Here is a 16,435-nt window from a genome sequence, read left to right as displayed (position 1 = left end):
GAGCCGATGCCTGTTGAACTGCCTTGATGAGATAAAATTAGACAGTAGATTGAGGCCGCCCTGGGAAGCTTGTCTAAGGGCTTGATGTTTGTCATTTAATCACCTCTGAATCTAACGGCATCCACAAAAGGCTGGCTGAAGCGGTGTAGAAGGATAAGAAACCTCTCTCTCCATGGCATTTTGAAGAACGATGGTGCTCATTGTCGGGCTGAGTACATTTCGGCAGAGAAAATATAGGCTGCTTGGAGCGGATTGTTTTAGACAAGAAACTTTAAGCTTACTTGTTCTCCACGACTAGTTGCCGCTCTGCTTCATGGTGCTGGCGACTTAGAGTATCGCCGAGGCCATTAACGGATGAAGAGAGATTCAAAGTTCAAATCTAGACTGCAGGAACAAAGGGACCACTTCTGAAATCTGCCTCCGTTGTGGCACAACACTCCAGAAATGGTGTGTAGCTAGTGTAATTTGACTCAAGCTATGAGTAAAAGCACAAGGTTTGCTCTGCTAGGATATGCGACGTATGCTCTCATATGATCAGGCCTATTGAGTCGGCCATATCCAACCGAGAATACTTGTACGAAGTACTGAACGCGGGTTTCACAATTGAAAATCCGTACAGGCATTAATAAGTCGCAGACGAGAGAGCATGAGGAATAGCGTTGGATGTGCGCGTGGAGGCTGCAGGCTGGTAACCGAAGTGAAAGGAAGCAACAATGTGGCTCGAATTTGGGCAATTTGGCCAGCTCAGTGGCTAATGTGCTCATCGATCCATCTTTGATGGCCGGCTTGCGGTTCATTCTCCTCTCTACTGGGACATCCATTACAGCGGAGCATCGTCGTCCGCGTCGCTTCTGGGACTAGTGTAGGCTGCCTACTCAGTCTTTTTGGTGATAGTATTTGGTCGTACTTGGTACAAACTGCAGGCAAGAAGAAGCGCTATAATCAATGAATGCTAGCAGGTATGTGATACCTTGCTGCGTAGGTATAGTAGTAGCTTTATGACGAGCGTCATTTTCGCTTGTTGCCGACGGGTCCTCCATTGCGGGACGGAGAACTTACACGTCAAATGCGATGAAGCTCGTGACTCGCTGGCTGAATCAAATTGCTATAATTAAACACTCGCTTCTTGGCTTTCCCAACACTCGCTGTTCTGGGGCCCTGCATTGAGTAGGCTGCCCAATTTTGAGTGGCTCACGACTTCTGTTTGTATCTGTTCTCTATCTCGCTTGGTTTGGGCTGCAATTTTGCTTGCTTCGACTGTCCACTGGCCGGTAGACGAATCGGCCGACTGGATCGGAGATGGGGAAAGGGGGATTAACCGGGGGGCAAGTAGTTCGAGATTAGTCCCCAAAAAGTCCCTTGTGCGAGTCTAGAAGTATAAGCATCACTACTACTGTAGTGGTGCGTCGAAGTGAAGCCTAATAAGCGCCCTTTTTCTCCTCGTCCGATGGTGGTATCTGATGGCATGTGAGATGCATCGTGGTTCCCAAATGCTTTGGCTAGCTCAGGTATCATAGATAGAGCTATACTGGCTTCACGCAGCGTCGGCCGTTGAGAGCTACACAGAGGCATGACATACGTAATGCCGCACTTTCATACCCCATTGCAAGCAACAGTAAGCAATGCCTTTAATCCTGCTTTGGAATCCTTACATATTTGTAGGATCGAAGTGCTTTGCTCTGCTGTTGGTTGCACTACTTTGTAGCACTAGTCCTATGCATTGCGTCCTGCATGGAGCGCAAGAGCACCTCCATCCATTGCTTGCACGGCATCCGAAGCAGCGTAAGAGCGAGGCTGGTCGCGAGCTGCCATTTAATTCCGGTGACGGGGGCACGCTGCACCGGGGCCGTTACGGGTCAGCGAGCGTCGCTGCGAAATTCGGCCTGCGGCTTTCCGTATTTGCGCCAGTATACGGTACAGCGAGCCCGCCTTTGCATACCTGTATGTACTACTAGTCCTGCTAGTATTGACATCATTATACAATCAAATCGTCAGACAGCTTGAAATCCAGTTCGAGTTCCCGGTCTTGGGCTGCGGTGTCCTGAGGAGAGTCGAAAATGGTTTGCCGATCCCTTGGCTGATGCGTTGAAAGAGGGCGATGAGCGGTGATCAGAAGAGATTTCATACATACATTGGCTCAACTCTGGGAAAACAGAGCTTCCGCCCTAGGGGACTTATAATTCCATAGCCAAGCTCCTCGATCCTGCCAAGAAAAGCACCACTGCAAACTTCGGCGAGGCGAATTCGACAAAAGGAAAGGGCCCATGTCCATATCTGTCGGGAGCCGTGATATTGGGACGCAAGGGTGTATTTCGCGCGTGATAGATATCACTACTGACCAGATCAGCACCAACGCCAATCCATACAAGCTCAGCACTGCACCCACCGTGCTCCATCTATTACGCCAAGCGGCGATCAAAAACTATCATACGCCTTCTTTTGGGTCGTGCTCAATGGGCGTTCTGCTAGGCGATGATGCCACAAGTGCAGCTAGACGCAACTAATTAGCACAGAGCACTAGCACTTTGGTTGAAATGTGCCAAGGCTTGGTAACACAAGCGAACGACGGTGGATGGAGAACGAGGAGATACACCAGAGACAAGAAACAAAGTCGCAGCCACAACTAGAGCACCAACCATGGCGCAGCGAGACGCGTGCACACGCCCCAGCACGCAAATACAGAGAGGCACGAAGTACTACTTTGTGCGTAGAGCATAGGTAGGTACTAAGGCATTAGAGAAGCATTACGTACCCTGGCTTGGGGCAGCGAATACAAAAGATGCGGGCGTGGTGTCGGGTCGGCCGCTCAGTTTGGACTTTGTTTGTGGGACGAGATGATGAAGGCGGGAGGGGAGGATTTGCCTTGGCGGGTTTATCTAGCTTCTTTACAAGGCCCAGCGCAACTGCATTGTATGGCGGGCAGCGCATCGGTTTACAGAAGGGCCTGGCCGCTGTAGCCTCTTGGCGAGCGCATCTCGTGGATCAGATAAGGCACCTTGGGATTGCGATGTGCATGCCCGTTGCAGGCGGTTTATTGCGGTAGCGAAAGTGCATACAGGCCAATTGCTAATTTTAGAGTATTCTCCATGCAATGCTGAGCCTCAAATCATTATCAATGTGAGCAGACATGACCAAGACTGCGCTGTGCTGTGGCTTTTCATTTGGAAAAGGGAGGCTCCATTTCTGGAGGTGTGGTGCGTGCTGTCATTGATTGCCGCTATGCAATCAGTGAAGCGAGCCTTGGCGCCAATACAAAGGGAGGGCTACGACCAACATGTAGAGTACCTCGTATCAGGTACCCCATATGTCATGCTGGCAAATATCAGGGCGCAGGTACCATATACCATTACCATAGTACCTAGCACTATTAACTTTTACAGCATCATGTAGAGCACCAACCAAATGATGTGTTGCCGCTATTAGATACCTCTCACGGAACTCCGTATCTATCTGTAATTTTATATATACAGTAGGCGGCAATATTACTACAGGTATGTTAGCTTAGCGGCATGCGAGAAAAGTGGCTACTAGCATCAACAGGTTCTTGCTGTGCTCCTCTACGACTTGTACGCCTGTAGCTGTAGTGTCTGCCGCTAAAGCCCTTGGCATCGACTCTCAAGGGACGATGTTCTCAGGTACTCGGGTACTTTGCATTCGTACTCCACGCCGCGTACCCTGGTACCTCCATATTATCTCCTGCACACCACACTCCACGTCGGATCCCTTCTTCACCCACCCCTCTGCGTCGTGCCCTCTTGATTTTTGCTACCAAACAGGGCCTCGATTTGAGCATTGGGGTTTGATTAAATGCCTCCACCTCCCACGCTCTGGATCACTCTCTCTACTCCTTCTTGCCTTGGCCTTGGCTAGCTTTAGGTCAAGAGGAAAGAAAGCAAGGAAAAAAGCAAAAAACCAACCTTGGGTTTGCTCTTTCGCTCTTTGGTGCTTCCGGCGTGTTTCTCTCTTCACTTACTCTTCAGTTTACCTTCCTCATATGCTACGGCTTTCCTCTTCTTGAGACTGCTACCGCCTTCTTCTCTTTCCAATATCGATGCGTTGAATCAGAAGCTACCTTACGTCGACATCACCACCTAACATCGCCCACGTAATGAATACAAACACACGCTAGCTCTCCAAGTCGTTACAAGAACAGAGGGAATGGGAAGAAAATAAAGCTCAAGATTAGCCTTTCGGTAAAGGCATCGTTCACCTCCACATCTCCGCCACTATCTTGAAATCCGGTTCTATTCTCGCCATTGATATCACTACCTCTCCTCCTCTCGTTCTCAAAATCTTTTTTCTCTTTCTTTTCCTTTTTTTTCTCGAATCATCTTCGTTCATCTGTGCACGCGCTTCGCCTACCTTTGAGGCCAAGCATCGTTTCGGCAACACCGCGGACTTGATTCTTTTCGCCTTCCAGGCCGGACTTTGCTGGCTGCTGAGTGGTTGAAGGGCCAGCCCAATTACGTCGCCATACCCCCCCTCAGCATTGGGGATCCCCTCCCTAGCAGGATCGGCCCCGAATCGAACGCTTCTAGAGAAGGTCCAGCAGCGTTTTGATTCGATCCGAGAGCGGCGCCCAGACGCTAAAACAGCAGCGGCTGCTTCCTCGTCCTTTACCTTTCCCACAACGCCACTTCTTTGGCGCACATCATATTAAAAACAAAATAGAAGCAAAGAAGAAAAAAAGGAGAGAAAGCCAAAAACCAAAAACCAAAAACCAAAACCCATTTTTTCCCGAGGTGCATCGCTCCCTAGCATAGTGGAGCTTAGTGACCCTTGGCCACCAAAGCGTGCTGTTTTTTACATTTATTTTGGATCTGTTAAAGCTATGGCGCTTTCAGCAGGTCCGGGGCCGCTGGTTTCTCCAGCTTCAGCGCCAGTAGCGCCGCCAACAGCCGCACCCCAGCCAATTCCGGCTCCAGCTAGAGGTGAGTGACTTATTCGCTGTTAGATAAGCCTTGCCTGCATTTATCATCCTTGAATGGCAATTCAAACTATTTCCGCTTTCCTATTTCTGCTGCTTCCCTCCCCCCCTTCAAAAAGCAGCGTCTGTGGCACCTGCGACGCCTTGTTTTCTGCTGCAGGTTTTTTTTCTTGGCATGCATCTTCCCCTTCAACGCACTTTCGCATGCTACTGAGTAGCTTCCTGTCTCTTTTTTTTTTTTACTTTAACTCCTTTTTTATACTTATTTGAGCACTTGCTATTACTCTTTTTATCCGAATTACCATTCATGCTGACACTGATGCTTAGCGGATAAATGCGCGCAACCGCTTCAGTGCACCGCCAACACCAGCTCCTGCTTCATCACCTCGACTTTGCGCCAACCCCCAGCCGACTTCCCAGACCCAACCGTCGAGGGCTACGAGACTGAAAGCGAGGGCCCCATCGAGCCTGTCACACCCATCAGCCGTCGCCAGTCCCAAGATTTCACGCTGAGGCATGCGTATGATCAGGATTCGGACGACCTTGACAGTGTCAGCTCTCAGCAGCATTCAAACGGTATTACAACAGCTCCGAACAAGACTGCTACCCTCCTGTCAGCTTCGTACAACACAGTAAAAGCCACAGCCTCTCCACGAGCAGCCTCTTCCTCGCTGAGTCCGGTCTCAACAGCCAGACCAAGCTCTAGCGACTTTGTCTCTCCCGCTGTATCGGTGCCAGTTGTCTCAGTTTCAAATCCATATTCAGGAACCATACCTTCATCTGAATTGGTACCTACTGTCAGCAATAGCAGCAAATCTTTTATCAATCTATCCCCTACTTCGAGCCGGCCCTCAGTCCTAGAGCCTCCCTCGCCATCAAGTCTCTCAACCCGGCTTTCGATCTCGAGTCTTAGAAGCACAATGACCAACTTCTTTCGTCGTCCTGGGGCGCAGGACAACGCTATATTTGATACCAGCTCTCTTACCCCTTCAGAAGCTTCCTATCTACAGCGGCCGCCCACCGGTAGTGCCCGCCCGGCTACACGCTCAAGCCGCTTTTCTTTTACCAGGTCGTCTAATGTCACTACCCGATCTAATTCGCCCACACCTCCATCCCCAGGGACTCCTTCCATAGATAAACTGTCTATTCAAGATGAAAATACACTCAATGGGGAGGCCAGCCTCAAGAAGAAGAACCGTGCGTCAACCGGTTTCAGCCTGCGGGGCCGTGCAGTTGGATTTGTTGGCACAGCAGTTGGCCGGCCTGGGAAGACGGTATCGCGCCGTGCTAGTAGCTTTGATGCCGGGAACCGTGGACCTCTTCCTCACCAGGGCAGCAAAGCTCCCAATGGTCAAACGTATCCTCCCGAGCGGCTCCCCTGGGCGATGCCACCCGAGGCTGGCACAGGCGTCAAGGCCCGTCGCATGAGCTTGAGCTTACCAGACGATTTCAACGTGGATGTTGCTGAGCTGCAGGACGAATTCGAGTACCAGAGCAAGCTTTTGGGTCGCCATGGCAAGCATCTCGGAAAAGGGGCCGCCTCCAAGGTCACGCTCATGGTGCGCAAGGGCTTCCCTGGCGAAATGTACGCGGTTAAAGAGTTTCGTGGCAAATCTGGCCGTGAGAGCAAGGCGGAATACGAAAAGAAAATCAAATCCGAATTCAGTATCGGCAAGAGCTTGCACCATCCCAATATTGTCGAAACTGTTCGTCTGTGCTCGGATCATGGACGCTGGAATCATGTCATGGAATATTGCTCCGAGGGCGACCTGTTCAGCCTTGTGCAAAAGGGTCATTTGAAAGGCGATGCTAAACTTAAGGATCGCCTCTGCCTCTTCAAGCAGCTCGTCCAGGGCGTCAACTATCTCCACGCCAATGGCATTGCCCACCGTGATATCAAGCTCGAAAACCTGCTCATAACGAAGGACAGCAAATTGAAAATCACAGACTTTGGTGTCTCTGAGGTCTTTTGTGGTACTCATCCCGGACTGCGCGAAGCTGGTGGCCAGTGCGGTAAGAACATGGGGGAGATTCGGCTATGTTCTCCAGGCATATGCGGTAGCGAGCCCTACATTGCGCCCGAAGTGCTCCAGAAGAAAGGAGATTATGATCCACGAGCTTTGGACGTATGGAGCACTGCCATTGTCATGATCTATATGACTTTTGGCGGCGCCATTTGGTCCAAAGCCGAGGCTGGTAACCTCCACTACGACAAGCTAGTGACCGGTTGGGAGAAATGGAACAAGAAGCACCAAGACGATAAAGATGCGACCATTACAGATACAGACTACCCCAACTGCTACGCCCTTGATATGGGTGTTAACCCTCCACCACTGCGGCGTATCTTACTGCAGATGCTTAACCCAGACCCTAACAAGCGGATATGCGTCTACGACGTCATTACGAGTCGCTGGGTCAAGAATATCGAATGCTGCCAGCTTGAATCGTACGACGACCCCAAGCTCACAATCGACGCGACTAAGAAAGATTACGGTGCCAAGAATGGAAGCAAAATCTTTTGCCATAATCATTTACCACCCAAGAACTATGGCAGCCATTCGTTGGGTAAAATGCCAGGGCAGGCCGGCTACTAAGAGACAGCGTGCTGCTTACAAAGGTGGCCTATCCTCCGTCGATATTTGTCACTGCTTTATCCTGTACCCGACCCCTATTTTCTTACCTCTTTCATCTTTTATACCTCTTTTTCCTCTATTATATAAATGCATCGCGGATAATAGGCGGCGAGAAGTAGCCTTTTTCTCGTTTCATATTCTTACTGATTTAATCCTACACTTTCTTTGTTTTAACTCATCATGAGATGACCTCTTTTCATCTCGCTTTTTTTTGTGGGTTAATACACTATCTGGGTGGACTGCATCATCTTTTGGAGTTGAAGGGATAGACCAAGCGACTCGGGAGAAGAGTCAGCTTGGCTGGTGTTTTTATTGGGCGCTGCGTCGTCTTTATAATTTCTCCGTTATGCTAGGTGCGCTATAACGGCCTCTTTACTCTTAAAAGATCGTTGGTGCCCTCTGCACACTTTTTTTTTTTTTTTTCTGTTTCCAATACAGAGTACATACAAGGGATAAAGCGATCATTAGTCGATCCTCCCCTTTTTCTCTCTCTTATTTTTTTTCTCTATCCTAGGTTTGTCTACATGCATCAAGACCGGGGGGGATGAGTCCACGCGATTATCATGATATTCTATTTCTTTTATATCCTTGTTGGGAGGGATGGGAAATTCTTAGAAAAAGAAAGCTCAATCAGTTCATCTTAATTTTTTTAGAACATATCTTATTTTATCTGCTTTGCCCTTCTCCCCATATGGGACGGAAATGTGGCGATGGCTCAAATAGGCGATGAAAACGTCACAAATAAAAACGCATTGCGTTCAATCACACATACCTGAGAGGAGACATAAACTCTCTCTATTACCTAGTAGACTATTGAAGATGCCTTAAAACAAAATCTCGCTAGTAAATCTCTAATCCAGATTACTTGCGGTGGTTGGAATTGAAAATCAGCTCTCCTGCAGCCGAAAACGGCATCTTGTCTAACACACAGGCCGCTGTGCTTGTCATCTGTGACGACATGTTTTACGGCGTCATGTTACCTGCTGTTACTACGGATGGGTAAGGAATGCGGCTGTGGTGAGACATACAGAGGCCTCACGTGGGATGCTTGATTGAACTACAGCAACTATTTGATGATGGCGAATGATGGGCGGCACCATAAAAGGGCCTTTTAGACTATCTATTATCTACTGTACTAGTATTTGATAGTGGTGAGAATGTGGCAAAGGGAATCGCTCCTGTGACAGTTGGAAAACCCGCTCAGGTAGTCCTCAAACGGTTACAGCTGATGCTTTTCTCCGATGCTAGCAAGAGGGCTATACACGGGTTAGGGAAGCTCTGTGGAAGCTGGAGGCTTATGCAACGAGGCAGAATAAAAAAAAAAGAAAAAACGAACAGCATCACTAGGCAGGGGTGTATTACCAACCACGAATTATATGCTAGCTGCATGGCTATGGGGCATGCGAGCGCCAGTAAAGAAGGTACCCTGAAGCAGCTAATTCGCCGTTGGTAACGGTTGTCGTTATATCGCCCCCCGAAATTTTGGCATGTGAAGGCATCTGGCCAAAGGGTTGATCCTGCGGACACACACGCGATGTCGCATTATTCGATTTTCTGTCTGCTATTCGCAGTACAATATCCCTTTGTTAGCCGAAGGGGCCGCTTACAAGGAGTGATCGCCGCTCTCCTATTTTGTGCATGAAGCACAGGCTCCTTCATCAAAACCCCCTCTCTCCTAGAACGGCGCGCAGATGCTAGACGATACAGGTGCTGTGTCGGAATTTGGTCGCAAGTCCTCGCCCTGCGGCATCTCACCCGTCATTGAGTAGCTCTATCTGTGGCACCATGTAGGTACCGTAGCAGCGTCGTCGAATTTAATCATAGATATGCATCCGTCCCGCTGCCGGGCGAAAGCTGCCGGCTTGGCAGCATGTCAGCCGCAAGGAGTCGAATGTATGTACTTTGAGAATTCTCGGCCCACATCTTTTGTTGCGAGACAACTGGCTGCTGCGCGTCGGTCAGCGGCTTCGTCTTGCATCTTGCGATATCGGCAGCACGGACTGGGAGATCATCGCTGTCAAGCTTCAGCGCACGAAGGAGTATTGTCAATCAAAGGTGCCGAACTATCCGGACTCTCCTTGTGACGTTTCCTTAGCCAGCGGCTTGATTTGACGTCGTATGCCGGGAAAGACCGCATTCTGCTGTTTAATACACAGGTCAGATGTATAAACGAAAGAACAGCCTGCCAGGGACTGGCGCAAACAAGTAGCCGATCAAAATAGCCCTTTTAGCTTGTCTAAATCGCCGCTATCCGCCGGGTCCCCTCTTCATGCTTCATGACCCCAGCCGTTGCCGATATGCCGTAGATGGTGTGGGTGCTACACGGGAGGCTGTTCTTTGGAAGAAGCTCATAGGAGGCTCTCTAGAAGTAGGCGGTACTTGGGACCGCCTTGGGAGATACTCTTTGGAAGTAGCATATACTTGCGCAGGTTAGCAGACCTCTAACACAAGCCACTAGCATCCTACAAGAGCTCTTCGAAGGGGCGTGTGCAGAGGCACGCATACGGACCGCTAACTTGGTATTTCACGGATCGACCTACTAGTGCTAGGTCGGCCTGCTTCCGAGATATTTTGGGGGCCAAATGCACCGCAGTGTAGATGCGCTGCTTAGCACTGGGACTAAGTAATGCTCCGCAGGAAGCATGAAGCAAATCTCCTCGGAGACGGCACCGAAGGGACGGTGGGCGCGCCATGAAACGGTCAACTTGCAATCTGCCACGGAAGCCTATACGTAAGAACATCATGTAGGGAGGCATCCCTCATGGCCGTAATGCTCTGACCGTATTTCTGCTTCGCTAGCAATGACAAATCTGACGTTGAATGATGGTGTAGATGCAAAAGAATTCGTTTGCGGTGCCAAATCTCCCTTTTAACTGATCTTCTTATGTATCGATATGCGGTCTAGGTAGTTCACGATGCAAGTTGGTTGAAACCTAGCTTCGCAATACTCCACAGACGAACATCTGAAACGACAATTTGGTTAATTCGTAGTAGGTCTGGAGAGTATTTTGTCAGTAATTGTATGCAACGCAAACTTTCTGGGCTAGAGCATATACCAGAAGTGGCTTGATTCGATGTGGTGAGCCAGCTCCGCCGGTTATCGGTGCCTCGACTGATGGCAGCAAACGACAAATGATTGCAATTTTGACACATGAGAGATATTTTGATTAAAGGCGGCAGGAGATCGAAATAAAGCAATTCAGGAAAAAGCTAGAAGTAGCCGGGGGAAAAAGTCGAGCATATATGTATGGAGGAGAGCAGGAGCTGTGTCACATGATACGTCTCGTCTGGTGCCGTACAGCTGCCATACACAGAGGCCTCTTTGGCCTCACCTCAGCGTAAATCTCATTGGGTTTGTCTTATTTTTGGACTTTGAAATCAGAGAGCATTCATTTTCAATATTTCGGCTGTTAGTTCATATATCTGCCGTGCTAGTGGAAAGTTCGAAGTTCGCATCATTCAATGGACAGGCGGTCCGAAGGAATTCTGATTTAGTTACGTTACTGCCTTTTCTCCATCGATTTCTTATTTGGGCGTATACTAATGCCATTTAATAGCCAAATGCCTTTTGCATTAATGAATAAATCTACGAGATCTTGCAACAGGACCTCTTCACCTAGTCGTCGTCTGGTATATTGAGCTAGAATGGGTAGGCTGGACCACTAGTAGGTAGTCGAGGAAAACGTACAATGCCCCAGCTGCCCGAAAGTTCTACCTGTATGTTTGAGTATCTCTTATTTCTTTTATTGTGATTTGATATTCTTCGATAGGTCAACGGATGGATGTTGGTGAAGCTCTTTCATCTTCGAAACATCTCAATATCACTCCCAATGGCCAACAGGCGTACATTCATAAAGAGGTTGGCATTCCATCGCAGTCTACTCCTAGCTTCTCTTTGGAGATGCGCCATGCAAAGATCCTCAATATTGCAATCACCAACACGCTCTCTATTTTGGGTCATCGAATTTACGAATCGGAATTGTTTTGTTTGAGTACGGAAATAATCTTGGGAAACAAACTCGGAAACGCCATATCATGCACCTTTCGCACCTACTTTTGTTTGCAAGACAGTCGGGTTGGGTACCCAGCATCCAGCGTTACGGGAACAATCAAGGACCAAGGTTCAAGTGGTATTACCATCTTTGATTTCGTCAAATTATCACAGATCTGTGCTCAGGAATCATATCATTCATATGTCTCAGTTCTGGCTGTTTACGACGCAAGCCAAATCTAGCGCCGCCATCACGGCATTGAAGCTTCTTCATGCCGGCTCACCGTCAGATTAGGCTCCCGTTACATACTACGAGTTTTGGCCATATTTGCCTTGAGCGTATTTATACTTACAGAGTAAAAGGCCGAACACATAGTCCATCTTCAATTGAACGAACAAAACTCGTGAAAGTCAACTACAGCGTCTATTTGGGCCAGCAAAGGTGGCGCGGAAGCCAAAGCCGTTACGTCATCGTAGGATTTAGGGCCTGGAATATAACGGCGGATGATACGATTTCGACAACTAGCCATAAAATTCTCTCTCTTTCAATCAATCTCAACAGTTCTCGCAACTGAAAAAAAGCATCGAAAGCCTCGTTAAATACGTTGTCCGAATCGGTGTATAGAGCAACGCTCGACTTGTGAAGATGCAACTGTCTGGGCCATCCCTGGTTGCCGTCGCCACCGGCGTTGTTGGCTCGGCATGGCTGTCTGGTAAATTTCAACCCCCTTCCAATCAAGCTCCCATATTGCCGCAATTCGATCTTTGTTACGTGTTTCTTATTCTTCGTCTAGGAGCCATCATGTCTTTCTCAATTGGAGGCGCGCCCGCTGCCGCCGCAGTGCAGCAATCTTCCGCCAAGATCTGGGCTGAGCTTTACAAGCGCGGAGCCGCGTCAATGCCAAAGTTCGCTGTCGGCACTGCTCTTGCTTACTTTGTCGCGGCCTACGACGCCTACGGTGATGGCAGGGCTTGGGGGAGCTACTTGGGAGCGGCTGGCCTCACTCTATCCATTGTGCCCTTTACGCTGACTGTTATGAAGAAGACCAACGGATTGCTACATGATGAGGCCAAAAAAGACGCTAATGAGAACGACATCTCTGTAGCCCGAGTGAATGGCTTGTTGGACCGATGGACCACTTTGAATCTGATCAGAGGCTCTTTGCCACTTGCAGGGACAATTCTTGGGCTCTTTACTTTTCTCCGCGAGGCGTTGTAAAGGTGGGAGCGACAGGAATTGCTCTTCTTTCGGTGGAGGATCTGCTAACAAGATCACAGTCGTCATAGTTGATTGCCTGTTTACGGCATAATTTGTTCGAAGGTCATAGGGGTATGAAATATGAAGTATGACATGTGGGTTGATTTACTTTCTCTACATTTTCAATGTCCACCACAATGTTTGAGGATGCATCAGTCGCTTTGAACCTAGGATAGGCTCACCAAATTTGAGTGACAGGTCGGACAAAATTGTACTTACACAAAGATTGGAACAAAATTAAGAAATTACAAGAGTACCTACTTGTGCGCACTTGTGCACCCTCCACTGACTTCTCGTGCAAACCATGGTGGGAATACAACTCTAAATATAGCATATTACTCTCAAGCTGCGAAGATATCAACGCGGACGCATATGATAATGTCACCAGCCAAACCCCGCCGTTTTTGGCTCAACGGCTGCTTCTGGAGGCATAACTGCCCGCACCATTGGCACTACGAGTAGATCACCAAAGAAAGAGGCAGCAAAAGCGTGGGGATTGCTTCCTACCCGTAATTTGACCTTTATCTTCGCTTTTTGCTGAGTGATGGCGTTGAACGTGCCAAGGAAGGAATGACTTGTCTGAAGTAAGACACGAAAAGCAAACACTTATTTCAGGGATGCCCATCCTTCTCTTCATGCTCAAGGTGGTAATGCTATTATCATACCGTCGTACGAGTCTCACTTTATGCTAGCTGCTATTCAATTAGCTTATAGTAATTCGCTGAACACTAATACCACGGGCGAGTTGTGCATTGTTAATATGAAGTACGAGGATCATACTAACTTCAATATACTAGTAACAGGGTTGAGGAGCAATGATACCTATTGTTTTATTATAATTATTCGGTATACACGGGTATCGGTCTATAAGGAGGAACATTGAATACATTAATGCTGAGACGCAGTGGCTGCTCACAAATTGAATCAGGATAACAGTAGCTAGCCCAAAACGCACTATAGTCCAAGATGAGGGGCCTCTGTGAAACACCCAAGACCTGATTCTGTTTACCATCTGCCAATGCTAAAATGGAGGTGGTCGTATGCCAGCATCAGCATGTACTCTTTCACTCTTGAGCCTCTCAGCAACTGTATTACCCATGCAAGCTATCCGCTGATCGGTGGGACAAAGCTCATGAAACTCGATTATACTCGGTAGGGCCTGCACAGATCTGCACAGGCACGGTTGTTAGCAGCTTGGCACTTCAAATTCGACTGTAGTGCCCTCGGCACGTTAATACATTATATGGAGCCTGGAGTGCCTCAGTGCTACAGTACCTCCCTAGCAATGAAATGATGCGTGTCAGCCTCCCAGTCTACTACTAGACGCGTGATTGCAGCTTGTTCTTGCTTAACATTTACTAGACCTTCATGAGTATTAGCACGTTAGGAGACACTACACTTCTTCGAAAGAGGAGCCCGAAAGAATTGTTCTACAAGAGCGCAGCTCTCATAATGGAAGTGAGGTGGCGTATCTGTATATGTTTCCATGTGGTTTCTTTATTCATCTCCCTTTCCGAACTTTTCGGGATGTAGGGCTCCCAGCCCATGGTACATAAAAAATAGACCATATCCTCGGCAGCAACCGGCTAGATGGCCACCACAACTGCTACTCTTGGTATGTGCCCTAAGACTAACAATATTAGTGTTAGCTACCAGGATGCGACGATAATCCATAGATACCTCGAAAATCAGTAAGGGTACTCGTAAAGGAATCCGGCTTTAAACCGAACGCAACATTCTGCAGGTCAGATGTGACAAGCTGAATACTGAATCCTATTCGACGCCACAATGCCAGGGAACAAGGTAGATCTGGCAAATATCGCAGCAAAGTAGGTGCAATCAGCTATTAACAGTGCTCCGTCGTGATCGAGTGCTTTCCAAGGCTACCATCGCCTCAGACATGATTGGATGCAAGCCCTTTTATTTTCACGCATCTACTTTGGCGCAGGTGACTGAAACCCTTGTAAACTCTGTGTCTCAAGCGCTTGTCTCAGACTTGACGCAGATTTGATTGCCTGGCGATAGATCCCACACTCGACGTCGTTTCGCCGCAATAAAGGATGAGGTGGTAGTAACAGAGTAGAAGGGGCAGATATAATGCTTTCATGCAGCCAAGGCGCAATTCGCTCCTCAAAAGGTGCCATCGGGCCGTCCATGAATGTAGTAGTAGCAAACAAACTCGGCATGCAGCTACAGGCGAGCTGAATACGCATGGCTTAAACTAAAGCTGGCTTTTCCCCTCTCTACCCCTAACTTTTTCTTATATCCCTCTGTTATTCTTTTCGATCTCTTGTTAGTTGTAGCGGTTGGCGTCTTTCCCGTTTTCCGATCTCTTCGCTTGATGCCCCAGGTTTCTGCTCTCGCTGTTTCTTTCTGGTTCTCTCTGTTTCCTCCCTCTTGTCTTTACCACCGGATGCTCTGCCTCCCCGACGGATCTCCACTAGACTTTCTGTTAGCCTCTTGGCAAAGAATCCAGCTCACCGGATCTGAGGTTACAGCCTGAACTTACCCTGGTCTCGAGCCCAGCCATCATTTCCCGCGGCCGTCGAATCGGATCTTTGAAGCCGTGGTTGTGGGGTGGCCGCACAGACACCATAACTTTCAGCATTTGGAGTGATTTTTTCTCCCTGCTTTTTGCCTTTTGTTTCCTCTCTCCATTTCAGGTAATTGTAATAGACGGATGGTGCAGTGAAAAAAGACTGTAGACTATTGGAGGTAGAGATGCATGCGTTAGTAAGTAATCCTTTCAGATCCCACTCTTGCTAGATTCTTGCTTGTATTTGCCCAAATCAAAGCGATTCAAGCAATACTTGAGCATGAACATACCTTGCCAGTCGCCCAAAATGGCTCAGCAGATGATACCATATCAATCTGCCAGCTTGGGTGGTAGAGAAGTTACATGTATCTGGAAGACTCTTGGGCAGGGTCTCTTTCTCACGTGACAGTTCAAACCACGCAGACGTCTATCGAGAATATCCCTGTAGAGCAGCAGAGCAAAGACGCCTGCATGTAAGCCATAAACATCTCTCGGGCAGATTCCAGCATCAGCCGCTCGGCGGCAGCTTTGACTCCGCTACCTCTCTCCCTGCTTTCAAAATTCCACCACATGATTGTCTCTGAGCTCATCAAAGTAACTCCATGGCCCTAGGAGAACGAATCAACAGTTGGTGTGCGTAACAGACATCTAAGACAGCAGGGATGGTGGACGCGCTGCTTTGAGCTCATCTGAGGTGAATGTTTGCTACTTTGCATGCATGATTTTGGCGCAAGCCTCGCAGCTTTGGGCGTCGTCGCTATTGGAGCACCCGAACCGCTAAAGCGAGACTCGAATCCTTCTCACCCTTTTACTTTTCTTTTCTCCCGCCTGTTCTATCTTTGTTGCCTATTTTCTTTTCTTTTCTTTGGAATTTTTCAAGGTTCGTTGAGAAAATTATAGATGAGACTTATACTAATAATAAATTCCCAGATACGGAATCCTCCACCAATCCAAGCGCCACACATGGCTCTCCTGCTGGAGCTAAAACAATGAGTGTGGGCTCCATGTTTCCCATGAAGCTACTGCAAGAGGGAGAGAGCGCGCCCTGGCACCCACCAAACCTGTCACTGGCAGATGGGGCCGCAAGCCA

The 16,435-nt window shown here is 48.5% G+C and overlaps 3 protein-coding genes across 4 annotated transcripts; 2 read left to right on the top strand and 1 right to left on the bottom strand.

Moving 5' to 3' along the window:
* Positions 1 to 3,815: 3,815 nt before the first annotated feature.
* Positions 3,816 to 8,384, top strand: TrAFT101_000548 (uncharacterized protein). Of its 2 annotated transcripts, XM_024904408.2 has the most exons (2): positions 3,816 to 4,931; positions 5,255 to 8,384. In XM_024904408.2, exons 1-2 carry the CDS (start codon positions 4,832 to 4,834, stop codon positions 7,519 to 7,521), a joined length of 2,367 nt encoding a protein of 788 aa, XP_024764757.1. In that variant the 5' UTR covers positions 3,816 to 4,831; the 3' UTR covers positions 7,522 to 8,384. The 2 variants fall into 2 exon arrangements, with proteins under 2 accessions (XP_024764757.1, XP_065982163.1); XM_066126065.1 differs by lacking the exon at positions 3,816 to 4,931 and having other exon boundaries at positions 5,095 to 7,983.
* Positions 8,385 to 12,105: 3,721 nt separating this feature from the next.
* On the top strand, positions 12,106 to 13,106 carry TrAFT101_000547 (uncharacterized protein). Its single transcript, XM_024899110.2, has 2 exons — positions 12,106 to 12,264; positions 12,346 to 13,106. Exons 1-2 carry the CDS (start codon positions 12,198 to 12,200, stop codon positions 12,768 to 12,770), a joined length of 492 nt encoding a protein of 163 aa, XP_024764755.1. The 5' UTR covers positions 12,106 to 12,197; the 3' UTR covers positions 12,771 to 13,106.
* A 1,996-nt stretch (positions 13,107 to 15,102) lies between these two features.
* TrAFT101_000546 (uncharacterized protein) lies at positions 15,103 to 15,417 on the bottom strand (the record flags this gene model as incomplete). Its single annotated transcript, XM_066126064.1, has 2 exons — positions 15,103 to 15,249; positions 15,319 to 15,417. 2 exons carry the CDS (start codon positions 15,415 to 15,417, stop codon positions 15,103 to 15,105), a joined length of 246 nt encoding a protein of 81 aa, XP_065982162.1.
* Positions 15,418 to 16,435: the final 1,018 nt, after the last annotated feature.

Source organism: Trichoderma asperellum, chromosome 1 (assembly GCF_020647865.1).
Source record: "Trichoderma asperellum chromosome 1, complete sequence".
Lineage (NCBI taxonomy): Eukaryota > Fungi > Ascomycota > Sordariomycetes > Hypocreales > Hypocreaceae > Trichoderma > Trichoderma asperellum.
This window is presented reverse-complemented; position numbering and strand designations above follow the sequence as displayed.

Excerpts from the sequence above, each read along its gene's own strand:
- TrAFT101_000548 (XM_024904408.2), top strand. The coding sequence starts at position 4,832 with ATGGCGCTTTCAGCAGGTCCGGGGCCGCTGGTTTCTCCAGCTTCAGCG. Across the intron at positions 4,932-5,254 it reads AATTCCGGCTCCAGCTAGAG|CGGATAAATGCGCGCAACCG; the intron begins GTGAGTGACTTA and ends ACTGATGCTTAG.
- TrAFT101_000547 (XM_024899110.2), top strand. The coding sequence starts at position 12,198 with ATGCAACTGTCTGGGCCATCCCTGGTTGCCGTCGCCACCGGCGTTGTT. Across the intron at positions 12,265-12,345 it reads TGGCTCGGCATGGCTGTCTG|GAGCCATCATGTCTTTCTCA; the intron begins GTAAATTTCAAC and ends TTCTTCGTCTAG.